Raw genomic sequence first — 17,546 nt, 5'->3', positions numbered from 1 at the left:
TTTTTTTTTTAGTTCTCTTTTTCTTGAGTATTGGAGATTCTGGAAGCTGGGGAAAATGAGGTGAATTCTTAGAAATAATTATACTAATATTGGGACTATTTATTTTTTTCCGTTTAGACGTACGTCAATCTGAGTGACTACGACAACACACTGTACGAGAACCTTGGTGACCTGACAGCTGAGTAGCGCTAATGGTAGAGATGTCCATATGACAACAATGACAACAACAACAACAATATGTATCTCGTTGATTGTAGTTTTTCCTTCAGAAAAAATCATGTAGTGTTTACTGCTGGCGATAATTCAACGACAAAATAGTTGAGAATAGTGTTGACGCCCAGATAAAAAGTAAATTTTAATATGCAAATTTCTAACTTTCCTTCAACTCTCAAGTCTCGTCAGATCAAAAATGCATTTTCAAATATGGACAGTTACAGTATTAACTTAACTCTTTCCTGACCAAGGGAAATGTCGAATTTTTCTACATCGTTAACTATGAACTGGGAGACCACATGTGATATACCATTTAAAAGGTATTTTCTGAGGTGTGCTATAAATCACACCAACAGAGATGGAGGAGGTCACATATTAGAGTGAGAAAAAACCAAAACGAAAGAAGAAAAACATTGAAAATTTTCCTATTTGTTGTATATACTGTCCTATTCGTTGTATATACTGGGTATCCCCCTAAACTATAGCTTAATGTACAGCTCTCATTGCATTGCTTGTTCTAAGATATCAACTGGGCCCTTAACATACAAAGGAAAAAAATCCAAAAGTTTGAGGGGTGGTAAATCAAGTCTCATATACGAGGGGGGCATTATTTTATGCCTTCAATTTGTAGATCTTTCCAAGATCTTTTGGTTGTGCAAATTTCACACAAATTGACCAAATACTGAGCTCATAATTGCGTCTTGTGCCATATGGCACTCTTGGGCGGGAAAGGGTTAAGATAAGATGAACACTGTTTACTTAACATAATAGTTTTATTATACTGTCAATTATCAATTACAGAGAATCTTAAGTTAGCCAAATACTTCTCGGTGTTTGTTAATCAGATTACATATTCTCCCTCGCCTCGTGGTTGATATATAACTTAAAGTCTGAATAGTGTTATGCTCAGGAACAGCGTCACGTCCTCAGCTTAAATGAATTATATAGCGTGGTTATTAAATAAAGGAAAAACCCAATGAATGAACATCATAACCGTCTTTATATATCACGAAGCTCATTTCCCAGATTGGATAGCATCCACTTCATTTCATCTTGCTATCATAGATTTGCACTGAAAGGATTGATTTTTGTTTACTATTGTTCTGATTTTCTGTCAGTGGTTTGAACCCAGGAGTCATGTAATAAGTACCTATATAATGATCATCCGGGTGAGTGTAGTCCTGAGAGGGACTGTTTGAGGTGACAGTGACTGACGCTTCTACAACCTGAGCGGAAGTCATCTTCAGAGTCAAATAAATTGTGGAATGTCAGTACTGGTGGCAAAAATGTATAAATGTATAAGTGATACGGTTTAAACGACTAATTTTACCTACAATAGACCAAGAACTTGTGACTTACAAAGGACGGATCGAAACGCAGCAATAATCACTTTTCATAGTCCTCACAGCCATTAACATCACGGATATATTTACGACCAATAACACCTCGATTTCGTTGACCAATCAGGTCAATAACGAGAGACATTTATACCATCTACTCACGTCAACGTTCCGCAATTTATTCGACTCTAATGACGAATTTCGCTGAGGTTGTAGAAATGCCAGTCAATGTCTCCTCAAACACTCCTTCTTATGACTACACTGACCTCTAAGGGAAAAGAGGTATTTTTCTATTTCCAGAAAATCCGCGTCATTGCTGTTGAAAGGGCAACAAAAATTTTGATTCAATGTTTAAAAGCCATCTTGCAGAGGGGGCAGTGAAACAGTAGTGCCAAAAGTGAGCCGTTTCAGTAAAAGTTAATTGACAACCGTGACCATTCAATTCGCTGCACAAAACCCAAATGGCGTTCAGTTATGATTCGATTTAACGTCCTACTTCCACTTATTGGCCCCCTTCTATTCAGCGCTCCGCCATTAGGGTCCCTTGATTAATTCCATCCAGGAAAGAGCGTTCCTATTATATCCGAGGACAAAAAAGACTGATCCGGACTTCCTTCAATTAGAGGTGAATTATGTATTTTATTCTATTCTATTGTATTTTATTATTAGACATAAACTGATATTGACTTGATGTTAAACGACAAAGAAACTTGTATCACTACTATTCGCAATACGATATTTATATAGAAAAACATAGCCTCAAAGGTCTTCAAGCTACGTAGTGTGGTGGCGATATTTTGCCTCCCACCACCCTCCGCTGGAACTATAAACTGGACTAATGCATTTGTGTTTGTTGGAAGACAAAAAATAGCAGCCAGGCAATCTTTCATCTAAAGGCCCAACGCTACCAAACGTTATGAGAAAAAAGACTTTGAACGCGTAAGGCAAACGCAGTATGCGCTGCAAGAAGCATCGATTAGGCTGCGTAATTGTTCCTTTATTTTTCCCAAAAGGACTGCCCAGTATTAAATACCGTAGATTTCCTTTCGCTTTTCGCCTCAACTGGTAAGCTTGTATTTGAAAATAAATGATGATCCACCACTGTACAATTAACCGGCAAACGTATCTGTTAATGTTGCGTCGTCCATAGAGATGAGTTGAGAAATGTAATTAATTTGTCAGGTCAAAACAAAGGGAAAACGGGGCTAAATATTCCTAAGCGGCAAAATGCCTGTGCGGAATTTTATTTTTTATATTGTACATTACACGACCCCAGAAGCATTCTGCTTTCAATTTTAGCGTGTACAAATAAAGGACATGTGATGATGATGATGATGATGATGATGATGATGATGAAAAATGTGACAGTAAAGTCTGACATCGTGAATATATTATTGAGCAGAAACACACATGTTCCGCCATTTTGTTTTAAGATCAATTTGCAAAAGACGCGTAGCATTACGTAGAAATCGGCCCAGCTGTCCACGTGGGTAAAATTGAGGATATATGATTGGCTATCACTTAACCCTCTTGGGACACTGGATCTCGCGGGAGATCTAAAAATAGCTTAAGAGGGATCTGACGATGGGGATAGGGCCTATATGGGGGATTACCTCTCTTACCTTCATCCTCTCTCGGTTACCATACATGATAAAGTCTTTTTTTTTCAGACATGTAGGGCAAAAATTAATAAGGCCATAACTTATTTTCTTACATTATCTGGCCAACTCGCAAAGCTGTTTCTGGGGGACTCTAGGAGAAGTGTAGATAAGTAATAAGCAACGAAACGTAGAAATATATTCTTTAAAGAAACAAGGTCAGTTCATACAACTCCTCACAACAACGCTAATGCTCTCTTGTAATACACACTACCCTTTTTTGCACTTGTTTAGGAAAAGTCCATATAATATGAAAAGGGAGGAGGAGGCGGGGGGATGAGCGGGGCGGGGCGGAGGCATGAATATGAAGCATCATTTACCTGTAAAGATTCAAGGCCCTCCTTAACGTTTTCATTAAAATTTCAAAGACCCTCAAATCAACATGACTAAAATTTCATAGCAGCCGTATGGTAGTTAATATTCATCCTTATCGGCATAATGGCCTTTATATCTGACAGCCATGTAGATATTCAAATTATATCAAATTATATGAGCACCTTAAACTGACTGAATTAAGCAACCGAGATCAACATCCAAGGCTTACTAGCTACTATTAAAAAGAAGCCTAGGCCACTGAAGTTATCGCTTGAAGAGTTACTGGCAGCTCTTCTGCCAGATCTGGTAACCATTGGTATAATCTCGGTATCAGAAAGCTGTTTTTTATCTCTTGAATCGTCTCCATGTTACAGAATAATTCGGGTAACCTCAACACTCATCATTATTTGCAACCCGAGTGGCTTTATCGATAATGCTGCTAATATGATAGTCTGCTGTAATTTTCTTCCCTTTATCAACCTTTCTAGCAACAGATATTTATCCAGCACGTTCTTTTACTATGAATGATTGTAGAGTTGTCAATTTGTCTAATACTGGCTTCTGCTTTGAGCTCCTTGAGGTGTTTTACATCCAAAATCGACTTGTATTTTTCCTCTACACACAAATCATTGGACAGTTCTGTTAACTTGTGGCTTTAAAAAGCTTTCTGATGTTTACCTTGGGCGAAAATCATCTACTTCTCTAAATTTTCCATTTCTAGTTGCTGCCCTGTCAAAGACGTTCATGTAGGACCTCCCTCCCCCACCCCCTTTACCTAATCATTTTTCCAGAGCCACCAACACACACACACCCAAAATTTCAGACATCCCCCCGCAGCATCTCGCTGTATGCTTGAGTGCTTGAGGGGTATATGACATAAACAATATATATTTTAAGGGGTTAATCGAAATCTACCAGCCAAATCAGAAATCATTGTTATTGTTATGCTTATTTCCTTTGAAACCGGTACGAAGAATGGCGTAAACAACGCTAAATTAAGACGCACAGACAGCGTTTTTTTTGTACGAACTACGATCTAAAAAGTCCGCCGTTTTTATTTGCGAAATTTTGCCGCTTACCTGGTTACCTGGCCCTACCAGTTGCTGAAATTTGCTCGGTGAAATGCAACAGCAGAACTTTCGTCTTCGCATGATCGAAGAACGTCAAATTCTATCGAAGAGTTAATTGAACACAGTTGAACTCCAAAAAAGTCGAAAGCTTCCGAATAGCTTGCCCAGACCCTTCTTGCTGGGCTGTTATTTTACGAAACAGTAATTCGACCCCGGTATGAGCCCCTACTGCAAACTCCAACTGTAAAACTGCAAATCGAAAACGATGACGGCCCTTAAGCGGCCTGTGATGTCAGTCTTAGCAACCAGAGATCAGGAATATTAACACAAGCGGGAATTTCCGGCTCGTAAAGGAAGCTTAAGAAAGTAAACAGCGTGATAAGGATGTCGCCGCGTGTACACCGTTAAACCATTTGTTAACTCACTTACTAAGTAACATACAAATTCTGATTGATTGGCTATGACTTATTCAAGAGAGCAAACTCCATGATCAGGCCACCGTGACTTTATCGTCAAACATCAACCTATCGCTGACATAAGGTCACCTCCAGTCACTTGATGTGACGACTAAATCAATTGTCTTTTCATTGTCTCGGCGATACGCGTGATTCCGATTGACACTGGTTAGTTGTGTAACACTGGCCGTCTTGCCTTGTTAAATATTTTGGAAGCATCTTGGACATTTTGAGCCCAATAATCACCGTGATCCGAGGCCTGAACGCGGTAAGTTCCCGGTAACAAAGATATTTCAGAGTCCTAATTTGAAACTTCCGTGTTAACTTACTTCATCTTCCTTTTCAGCTCATCGAGTCACTACGTTTTCGCTTTCGAACGGAATTATTTCTCCTTTTAAAAGATGTCCCTTCCTTGCCTGTTACTTGTCTTTATTCACATATTTGAAACTTCAGGTACGTTTATCCAACTATTTAAAACTGAAAAGTAGTCGACTGATAGGAACGTAGATGCATCAGCGTCATCGTTCCACCAGGAAACAAAGAATAGATAGGCTGCTGCAAAATTCGATGGCTTTACTCTTTGAGAAGGCCCTGTCAATTCTTCTGTCCTGTGAATATAAGTAGCTGCTTTAAAGTAGGACTCCTACCCGATATTATCGAAATAATACAATTACTTCTCCGCTATTACGAACTCCGCACGAACTAGTAATAGTTATCGTTACAGCGTGACACGGTAAATGTGTAAAAAGAATGCAAAGCAATGAAGAGAAACAACAATGAACATATATGATAATAGCAAGCAAGCAAAACAACTGATGTGCGGAAGTTTGTAATTGTCGACCAAACTGTGGAGTCTCGACGATAATCGTGATCACGCGCGCTCCCACATATATCATCATCACATTTTCCACTGGCGTTACCTTCTCCAGCGTCTTGATTCGTGTTATTGAGAAGTTAATGAACTATTGCGTCATGCCTGTCCTTACTTAAAGCGATGTTGCCGTAGGACTAAACTTTTACCGTGGAATGAAAATGATTTTGCCATAAGAAATGTTTTGCAGTTGGTAAAAACTGTTGTAGTTTCTGTACCCACGGGGAAAGCAAAAGTGTAACATATGAAAAGATTGAGTAATCATTGGTTCTCTTGTTGATAAATTTTAATTTCTCTTTCAGAATTCTCTAGTGTACAAGTACTATCATTTACCTGTCTTGTTTTTGGTCTAACAGGCTTAAATTTCATATCACCCTATAATGGACGAACAATTACGGGGGTAATTGGATCATCTTTTCACTTTAAATGGAATTTTACTACTGCTGGTCTTAGAAGAATAGAATGGGGACTGAGGAGAACTGGTCAAAACACATTTGAAACCAATGGAATACTAGTAACCGTTAATGTGCTTGGTAATGTCCAGTTAACCAGTCAGTCTGAATATGCTACACGAGTGAATGGCACTATTGATGTATCCTCTGGCCAGGCCACTTTTATTTTGGCTAACTTGAAAAGGGCAGATGAAAGATTCTATGGCGCTAGGATAATCCCTATTTCTGGAGAAGATTTGCCAGTATTTGACTCAGTTCAGATGGTGCTTAAAGGTGGGTGTGAAACTTAGTAGTGGGGAGTTTTTAGGCTGAGTCAGTGAACTCTTGGATCATCGTTTTAGATCATTTCAGTACTGCCAAGATCTCTTCCAGTAAAATCTAGAAAAGGTGTCTAAAAGCCGATGTGCAATACCATTTCCAATGCGAATCGTTTTCCCATCGACGAGATGACACGTGGTAAATCTAAATAAAGTCATTTAGTTTAATTTGTTAGCTTGCGCATCGGTAAGTGGAAGTGCCAGCATTTTAGTTATCTATAAGAAGGGTGAAGACTAAGGCAAGTTTAATGCACAAAAGTGTTATTTGTATTTACCCTTTTAGGTACTTCTTTTTGCAATATTGTAGGCATAATTGTCCATTCCGCCGGTGTGGCCTAGACAAGTATGATTTTGATGATCATTTGATAAATTACAAACTTGTAATACAAATTTTTCGTAACAGGTCAAAATGATAAAAGATGCATTAAACAAAAATATTGAATACCTAATAAACTATAAATAATAAAATACAACTGAAGTGAGAGGATAAAAAAAAAATTAGCAAAGCCTAAATAAATGGCAGGCTACCTTGAAAAGTACGTTATGTAACTATAAACTAAAAGATGTGTTAATATGTGTCAATAGCATTATATATATCTTTTAATTTAGATCTCTCAGTCTAAGTTTGCTTTATGCAGTTTGTAAGCCGGAGTAAATTTCGTTGTCACGAAGTGATGACTTGGTCTTCTTAACTGCAGGAGCACTAAGTCACAGATTGTGCTTCAAGTGGTAATAAATGATTATGCGAAAGCGAATTTGTTCAATTGTACAATCCTTCATATCCTTGTATATGCAGAGCCATCCAGTGTCACTCGCCTACTTAGCTTGTATAGCCGATTATGTGAGAGTGAAATTGTTTGTGAATGAATTCTTTTTTGGTTTCGATCAGTAAAAAGTATCTGAGGTAATTACTTTAAGCTAGAATATCATGAGGGGTTGAAACGGGTAGGTTCAGTGCTATATAACAAACGTACAGATATTCAGTTTTCCATATTTGGTATCCTAGTGGATTTGTAGAGAAACAAAACAATCAATCACTGTTTAACACCGGTCGTGCTTTGTAAGCATCTTGCGCATTTTGAATGGCCTCCGAACAAGAGAAACTCTCGGTAACAAACTGAGACATTTCAGGCTAATGATACAAGCATAACCGGCTTATTTGAAATTAAATTAACATGTTAACGGCCTTGATCTTCCTATACAGTACGGTCTGTACGTTTTCGCTTTCAGGCGTTTTTTTGTGTCCTTTTAGAAGATGTCGCTGCCTTGCCTGTTACCTGTCTTTATTCACATCTTTGAAACAACAGGTACGTTTATCCAGCTATCTAAGTTGGCGACGAAAAAGAACGTGTTACATGCAAAATGCGTCAGTGTCGCATTGTCATTGTTCCAGCTTGGAATAAACTGTTGCATAACGATATGTCCCGTAAGGAATTTTTTTTTCCGGATTTTCACTTCAAGAAGGCCGAATTCTTATGTCCTGTGAATAAAAGTAACCAACTAGCGGCATCCTTGGCCTTTTTCAACGCACTCCTGATTGACCAATTCAAATATCGCATTTACCATCACAAATTTACTGTCACGTCCCAGCAAAAATCATTATTAGTTAGTGCGGAGTTCTTCATCGGCGACAACATCGGGTATCATCATGCTGATCACGCTCACCACATATCATCACTACATAATTCACTGGCGCCATCTTCTCCAGCGTTTTCGTTCGTATCATTGACAAGTTAATTAATTAACTCTTGCGTTATACCTGTTCTCACTCCAACCGATGTTGCCTTCAGACATAATTATTTTGCGTGGAAAAAATTACTTTGTTGAATGGAAATGATTTTCTCGTGATTAATGCAACCACGAGGACAGCAAATGGAGTAACATATACAGTGATAGGAATTTTTAAATTTTCTTCTTGTAGTTTTCTCTAGTGCACGACCGCGCTATTAATCACTTGTCTTTTCACCCTAACCCTCCCAACAGGTTTCAATTTCATATCACCCTATGGCGGACAGAAAGTTACAGGGGTAGTTGGATCCTCTTTTCACTTTAAATGGAGCTTTACTGTTGGTCTTAGGAGAATACAATGGGGACTGAAGAAAGATGGCCAAAACACATTTCAAAACAATGGAATACTAGTAACCATTGACGCACTTGGTAATGTTCAGTTAACCAGTCGGTCTGAATATGCTACACGTGTGAATGGCACTATTGATGTATCCTCTGGCCAGGCCACTTTTATTTTGGCTAGCCTCAAAACAGCAGATAAGAGATTTTATGGCGCTAACATAGTCCCTGCGTCTTCACAAAATGCGGAAAAATTTGACTCAGTTCAGTTGGTGCTTGAAGGTGGGTATGAATCTTAATAGTGCAGAGTTTATAGGCTGACTCAGTCAACTCTTGATTTCAATAATATCGATCTCTTCCGATAAAGGCTAGTGAAGATGCTTTTCCCGTGAGTTGATTTCCTCAAAAGTGACACGTGACAATTCCAGATGAATTCAATAAGTTAATTTGTTAATTGATAAAAGAAGGTGGCAAGTAAAACGCACAAAAGAGTTGTTCCAGTTTCGTGTTTTTAATTGTTAACAAAAAATGGCTCTCTTGTTTGGCTTCTGTTATGGTGAAGCTGTTCTCTGCTATGAACCTAGACGGGTTTTAACGTTCATTCCCTGCCGGATGGGCTTGCCTAATGTTACAGAGGTTTTAAAATTATGAGTGATTTCCTGTACTACACTTCTATACAACAACTATGTTAACCAGTAAGTAGAAGAATGAACTGTTTTATTTTAGTTACATGTACTTACTTATTTATTTATTTATTTATTTATTTATTTATTTATTTATCATTGTTAAATTATTAAAGTTTGCAACAGGATGTTATCTAATGATAAATTTTCCAACCTAACATTATTGAAACCTCAGAATTATTAGAGAATAACAGAATTATAGTAACTCGTCATAGTATGACGTTGAAGTCGATGATCATTATGATTATCGTTTAAAAAACTATAAACTTGAAATACACAATATTCGTAACAAATAAAAATAATAAAAGGTGCATTAAACAAAAATATTGAATACCTTATAAACTATAAATAATATAATACAACAAAATGACGGAATAAAATAAATTATAGCCAAGGCCAAATGAATGTGAAAGCAAGATATAACGACTATTGGAAAATATGTTTAGCTGGCGAGGACTCAAACCTCGGTCTCCTACATTCAAGGCAGACGTGATTATCGCTACACTACAGGCGAACCCACGGTAAAAACAGACGAAATAGCGCATCTTATTCTTATTACATCACTAAAATCACGGGGTCGCTCACTCAACACGGATACTCTGATTTCACTTAGGGTCGACTTACAGCGACTTGAATATTCGAATATTAATATATATGCACGAGACAAAGACAGCATGTGAACCATATTTTCGCATAGTATTGATTGGTTGATTGATTGATTGATTGATTGATTGATTGATTGATTGATTGATTGAATTGTTCTCCGCTAGTACTAACGACGCACATGATGTATCAGAGAATTAACTCTGCAATGTATGTTAAAGTGCTGAAGTGAAGCCATGAATTTCGTGCTGATTCTTGGTTACCTTTAGTAACGAAATGTTTTGTTTCCATCCAATTTTCAGAGGGACCCAAGATAACTCTCCCAGCTGTTGCAAGTATAAGTTACAATGAAGGAAGTCCTGCTAGTATCAGATGTGAAGCGACAGGAACACCAGTGCCAGATGTGAGGTGGATCCATAATGGACAAGTGAAGAGTTCTGGGTCAAGTTCAGCTCGGCTCACTTTTAATAAAATCAGCAGGGTAGATGCAGGAATGTACACTTGCAAAGCGAACAACTCTGTGGCAAGCGAAGACAAACAACTGAATCTTTCTGTTAACTGTAAGTAGACAGCAACTGCATCCGCTGTAATCTAAAACAGGCCTTTGTAATCATGTTAGAATAGATATACGAGCATAAATCTTTAATGGGAGATGTGAAAAATGACGAACCCTTTAAACAAGAATTAGAATTGGGTAATTTTAGAAAATGTGGCATATAAAAACTTCAGCACTTTTACTGAAACGATGTCAAATCACTCAGGTTTTGGCCCCACTAAGCTTCAGAATGATATTGAAGAGAAAAAAGAATTAGGAGAGGCCAAAAAGACTAGGAACCTTTTGTTGTTATATTGCTAACTATGAAGACAAAAACCATTTGCACGTTTCCAGGATCGTTTCAGGAGCCCATTCCTCACTCCTGATGTTTCAAACAAAAACAAAAAAATCTAGAACTGACACAGCTTTTTTTTCTTGTTTTTGATTGTTTATTTTTGGGAAAATGAAGTTACCTTGATTTTGTTTGTTGAATCCAATACCCACCTCTTGTTAACTTGTTCATGGTTGTATTGTATGATTATATGTTGCATAGTAACCAATTTCGTTGCTATTTTATCATCAGACACCGCTTCTATTAAGAGCGTTTCCTCCTCTGTGTCCAATTCCTGGATTGGTCAGACAGTAATGTTAACGTGCGTATCAGAAGGTGTTCCTACACCAACCTTGTCCTGGTACAATCCTGAAGGAAACAAATTCAGCTCATTGCAGGCTAAAGAAAACACAGTGGATGTGACAATGAATTCTGATAAAGATTTTGGAGTTTATAACCGCACAGCTGACAATGGATTTGTTCCTGCATCTGACACACTTCGTTTACACCAAATAAGTTAGTGGTCATTTATGTTGTTGTTTTTAATTTAAGAAGAAAATATGTTTGTTTTAAGTACGATATTCTCGCGAGCTGTAAAGGAGAGCGCCAATAACTATGTTTCCTATTCCAAGTATCACATACTAGTTAGTATTGTAAATACTTGAAATTCCTTTTATGTGAAAGCTCACTTTTCTTAAACAGATTACTTTTCATAAACAGATTACAAAACAACTTATTAATCATTGATAAATAGTTTTTGTAAAGAATTGAATGAAGTATTAACATCGAATTCAGCTTCACAGTCAACTAATTAGTATGAAATTGTAAATGGTTTGAACCCAGGAGTCATGTCATAAGTACGTAATTTATGATCACCCGGGTGAGTGTAGTCCTGAGAAGGACTGTTTGTGGTGACTTTGACTGACGTTTCGACAACCTGAGCGGAAGTCATCTTCAGAGTCAAGTGAATTGTGGAACGTCAGTAGGTGGTATATACGTGTCTGGTTGTTAACCTGATTGGTCAACGAAGTCCAGATGTTGTTGGTCGTTTGTCAGTAAGCCGTGATGTTATTGGCTGTGAAGACTGTAAAAAGTGATTGGTGCGTTTCGATCCGTCTTTTGTTAGGCAAAAAGTCCGTGGGTCTATTGTTAGTAAAATGTCTATTGTTTGTCTGTTTCGTTGTTGTTGTCAATAAGTCGTTTGTATGGTGCAGGTAGTTGTAGGCAACGGTTGAGTGGCGTTTGTTCTAAGTTAGTAAACCAGCTTTCCAGAGTGAGTCGTTGATAGTAATTTGTACAGTAGGTAATGCACTTGGCAGAGTCCCAGTCGATTCTGTGGTTCGTTTTTAAATGGTGCTCAGCAATGTGATTGTTGATATCACCATTTCTAGTTGCTCGTTTGTGTTCAGTCAGTCGTACGTTTAAATTTCTGCCGGTCTCACCAATATAAGTGGCCTGGCAGTCGCAGCATTTGATCTTGTAAACTGCTCCCTGTCTGCGGTTCGGTTCGTCTTTGTCCTTAACCTTCGTCAGCAGTTGTCGTAAAGTGGTTATAGGTTTGTGAGCTACACGGATATTGCAGGGTTGTAGAATCCGTGTGATAGTGACTCCTGGGTTCAAACCATTTACAATTTTACGTTCCTTTGGACGACAGAGCGAACGACTTGCTAACAACTACATCAGTTATGCAAGCAACGTCAGACGTATACGACAACAACTCTGGTTTAACCACCGCTGCAAAGATCTTGGCCTTGTTCCGGCCGGACTTAGACTTAAGTCTCCGTTGAACACCAAAGAGGCCATTCAGATCGTCAAAGCCACCTGTAGACGATTGATCCGAGCGCGGATTAACGACTGTCACAGAAGACTGAACTTCTACAACAACAAATTACAACAACGACTTGACAAACTTAAACAACTCATACCGACAAACTTACTTGACACTGTACTGGCTATTGCCGACAAACGAGCTGACAAAACCGAAGAACAACACCGCAACCAAAGTCAACAGAAACTTACACGACTACAACGTACTAAAGACAAAAAACGACACAAGACAGACGACAACTGGGTCAGGAATATTTCTTCCCGTCCTTTAGACAAGACTGAAACCCAGGTACTCTCCTACGGACTGAAACACTCAGTGACGCCTAAACACATACCGACTGAGGCTATTGTATCTAGTGTTGAGACGGTTCTGTCTCGCCAGGGAGAACTATCAGAATCGGCCAAGGATAACATCAGAAGTAGAATTGCTTCTACTATACAATCATCCTCCCTAACTGACAGTAACTTGACTAAAGACGAACGACAAGCACTGAAACGACTGAAAACTGACGAAAACATCGTCATACTCCCCGCTGACAAAGGACGAGTGACTGTTGTTATGGACAAGACAGACTACTACGACAAAATGGACACTCTAGTTAACGACAAACAGACATACCAAGAACTGAAACGATACCCGACGCCATCACTTCAACGTAAACTTAACAGTAAACTACTTGACCTTAAGAAAACTGACGTTATTGACATACAACGTTACAACAGACTGAGGTGCCGCGTACCGCAACCACCTAAACTCTACGGACTACCAAAACTAAACAAACCTAACATACCCATGCGACCCATAGTCTCGTTCTGCGGGTCCCCGACTTACGAACTATCCAAATACTTGACTACTATACTGAAACCGTTGACAAACGAATCCCGACACAAACTGCAGTCTACGGAGACCTTTATTGACGCTATCAAGACAGTACAAATACCTGACGACTACAAACTTGTGTCTTTTGATGTGAAATCACTGTTCACCAGTATTCCACTTCAACTGGCTCTAGACTGTACTGCTACCGCCATCGAGAACTCCACGACAAAACTGCCACTGCCTACAGATGACTTAATGGACTTACTGAACCTCTGCTTAACGTCCACGTACTTTCAGTACAACGGAAAGCACTACAAACAGTTACACGGAAAAGCTATGGGCTCACCAGTTTCTGTTGTTGTAGCAGAAATTGTCATGCAGAACATTGAGGAACAAGCCCTAGCAACCTACAAATCCGTTCTACCGCTCTGGTTACGGTACGTAGACGACACCTTTACAGCAGTACACAAAGACGAAATCGACGATTTTCACGAACACCTTAACAGACAGAACGCTGACATACAGTTTACTAAGGAGATCGAAGAAAATGGTAAAATACCTTTTCTAGACTGCTTAGTTACCCGTAACAACAACGACAACAAACTAAATACTACGGTTTACAGGAAACCAACACATACTGACAGACTACTGGACCAGTCATCCTACAACCCTACTTCTCACAAAGCAACGACTATACAGACCTTAACAAGCGAGCACAACTGGTTTGTGACTCAGCTGACAGACTCGCAGACGAAAACAACTACTTAGACAACGTTTTCAACAAGAACAACTACAACAAGGACTTGGTTAGACGTAACGCTTACAGGAACACTGAACCTAACGTCACAAACAACGACGCGACTCCCGTAACCACTGTAACTATACCTTACGTAAGGGGCACTTCTGATACTATCGCACGGATTCTACAACCCTACAATATCCGTGTAGCTCACAAACCTATAACCACTTTACGACAACTACTGACGAAGTTAAAGGACAAAGACGAACCGAACCGCAGACAGGGAGCAGTTTACAAGATCAAATGCTGCGACTGCCAGGCCACTTATATTGGTGAGACCGGCAGAAATTTAAACGTACGACTGACTGAACACAAACGAGCAACTAGAAATGGTGATATCAACAATCACATTGCTGAGCACCATTTAAAAACGAACCACAGAATCGACTGGGACTCTGCCAAGTGCATTACCTACTGTACAAATTACTATCAACGACTCACTCTGGAAAGCTGGTTTACTAACTTAGAACAAACGCCACTCAACCGTTGCCTACAACTACCTGCACCATACAAACGACTTATTGACAACAACAACGAAACAGACAAACAATAGACATTTTACTAACAATAGACCCACGGACTTTTTGCCTAACAAAAGACGGATCGAAACGCACCAATCACTTTTTACAGTCTTCACAGCCAATAACATCACGGCTTACTGACAAACGACCAACAACATCTGGACTTCGTTGACCAATCAGGTTAACAACCAGACACGTATATACCACCTACTGACGTTCCACAATTCACTTGACTCTGAAGATGACTTCCGCTCGGGTTGTCGAAACGTCAGTCAAAGTAACCACAAACGGTCCTTCTCAGGACTACACTCACCCGGATGATCATAATTTACGTACATGTACTTATAATTAGTATGAATGGCAAATACAGTAGAACCCCAATAACTCAATTCCCTTGCATTTGACCCAACTCTTCAGTAATTTTTATTCGGTTAACTCGAACTCGCATAACTCTAAAACCCCGCTAACTTGAACTAAATTTCGTTTCTCTTGATCAAAATTTACCCCGATGACTCGAATTTCTGGTTCTTATAACTCGCCAGGGATGCCTATTGTGATATCGCATTAGTTTTTCTTATCGTGTGATCGAATTCAAGACTGGACGACGCAAAAGGGAACCTAAATTCAGTTTAATATTTAAACTAAGTTAAATATACAGTATTGCATCGTCGTAAGAATGCATATTCGTTACAGTTTCGATAATTTGAAACCCCGCTAACTCGAATTGTTTTTCGTTTCCCTTCAGTTTTTTTTTTTTTAACTTCGGCTGACATTTGCGTGAAAATCAATATGTGTTGAGTGATTTACTGATTGATTGATTGATTGATTGATTGATTGATTGATTGATTGATTGATTGATTTACAAAACTTCTACCCTCACTAATTATCTTTTAAAATGAAGCTAATGCAGGAGATGAAAATGTAATCATAGTAAAATTAAAATAAGGAAAGTGAGGGACTGCACAACAGAGCTCGGCCCCATACAAGCACGCCTATTAAAAATAAATTTAATAGAGCTTATACATAGTAATAGTTTTCAACTCTATTTTTTTTTTTGTTGGTTTATTTTTGTTGTAATTTTTTTTTTTTTTTTTTGGTTTTTATAAGAGTTGAGTCTTGTTTCACCTTCTTTAACAGATATAGCTCACTTATGGACGTAATGCAGTGGAGTTCCGCTCTACGGACACCACTTGTTGCGTATGGTTTTTTGTTTTTCTCGCAGATTTTCTTTTAGCGTTAATTCCAGAAATCGAGCCTCGGCCACATTGATGGGAGGCGAGTGCTCTCGGCACTTCGCGCATCCCTACTCCCTAACCAACTTCAACTGCTCTGTTTTTAATTACGGTGTGTGTTTGGCTATCTTTGGGATGGGTATAATTCTCAAACAATGAAGCTAACAATAAAGGTTTCTTTTTTTATTATTTTATATTAGAGACTCCAGGTTCCCCTATCATCACATCAACAACTGCAGACATTCAAGCCACGTCATTGACAATAAGATGGAGCCCACCAGCTGAAGATGGAGGAAGTCCAATAACAGCATACCAAGTAGGCATACTACAGGAAAGAAACGTTACTGACCCTACAGGGAGGAGCCTCGAAATTGGAGAGCTACAGAAAAATACCCATTACACTGTAATGCTTTCTGCCAGGAATTATGTGTTTAAAGGAAATGCTACACATAAAAATATAAAGACAAAGTTTGAAGGTAATTATATATAACAGTAGCCCGACGTAGCTTTACACATTATCACAATCCTATAGTGTCATCATTGATCCAATCTTATGTCCTGTGGTCTCTTGAGTACGTTATTTCTACCCTGGTTCAGGCGTTCAGATAATGGGGAACTACGCGAGAATAATTGCGATGCATCCGAAAAATAAAGGCGAGAAAAAAATATTGCGAGCGCAAAAAAGGGTGTCGTTCCTTGCAAGGTTTCTTTACCTTTGTCTGTTCTAAAATCTCTCACTCTCTTTGGCTTATAATACTATTACTGCAGGTCATTACTGTGGTAACTAAAAGTTTCAACTGTGAAATACAGATGACAATTTATTAACTAATAGCTTGGTCACTTTTCCAATACCCACTCAGATGCTCCAGAGCCTGTAGTTATCACAGCCGATGTTGAAGATGACGAAGTGACCCTGAAATGGAATGAACCAAATAACAATGGAGCTGTCATCATGCGATATACCATCTACAAACGAATAGGGAACGATGAACAGTGGACGATGGTGGATGTTATAAATGATATTTCCAAACGTGAATTTGTTGTTAGAGTGGAGAAAGGCAAGCAGTACGAATTTGTGGTTACCGCTACAAATCAATATGGAGAAAGTCTAAAGAACAAAGATAGAATCAAGGTTGTGGTGATATTTGGAGGTAAGGTACTTCAAATGATGTGAATGTTCTCTTAGTTTTCGGTGATTTTGTAGGATATTTGATTCGCAAATTCCAACAGACAAAGTAGACAAACGCTTGGAGTGTGAATGTTGTTACGTCTGCGCCATACAAATCAATGAAAGAACAAAAGGCAACATTGAGAAGGTCGAAGTTACTTGGAGATTCTTGGGAAGTGGATATATGATTTAGTTTTCATGTCTGGCTCGTAAACGAAAAGAAATGCTTGATTAACTAGTTAGTGCAGTTGTTTCAAATGCAGCCATGT

At 38.7% G+C, this 17,546-nt stretch overlaps 1 protein-coding gene across 9 annotated transcripts in view; it reads left to right on the top strand.

Moving 5' to 3' along the window:
* Positions 1-17,546, top strand: part of LOC146451025 (tyrosine-protein kinase receptor Tie-1-like) — a 139,582-nt gene that overhangs the window by 114,083 nt on the left and 7,953 nt on the right. The window contains exons 1-8 of one of the 9 annotated variants that reach the window (XM_085099672.1): positions 5,006-5,319; positions 5,398-5,504; positions 6,225-6,647; positions 8,675-9,040; positions 10,347-10,604; positions 11,163-11,426; positions 16,310-16,585; positions 16,970-17,260. In XM_085099672.1, coding sequence (XP_084955798.1) covers positions 5,453-5,504; positions 6,225-6,647; positions 8,675-9,040; positions 10,347-10,604; positions 11,163-11,426; positions 16,310-16,585; positions 16,970-17,260 — 1,930 coding nt within the window. In that variant the 5' untranslated portion in view covers positions 5,006-5,319; positions 5,398-5,452. Of the gene's footprint in view, positions 1-117; positions 2,398-5,005; positions 5,320-5,397; positions 5,505-6,224; positions 6,648-8,674; positions 9,041-10,346; positions 10,605-11,162; positions 11,427-16,309; positions 16,586-16,969; positions 17,261-17,546 lie in introns of those variants that run through there. The other 8 variants (XM_085099673.1, XM_085099666.1, XM_085099671.1 and 5 more) reach the window with 8 other exon arrangements.

This window comes from Pavona decussata, unplaced genomic scaffold (assembly GCF_977016875.1).
Source record: "Pavona decussata unplaced genomic scaffold, jaPavDecu1.1 SCAFFOLD_409, whole genome shotgun sequence".
Classification (NCBI taxonomy): Eukaryota; Metazoa; Cnidaria; class Anthozoa; order Scleractinia; family Agariciidae; genus Pavona; species Pavona decussata.
The sequence above is the reverse complement of the archived record's forward strand: the minus strand, read 5'-3'. Positions and strand labels throughout refer to the sequence as shown.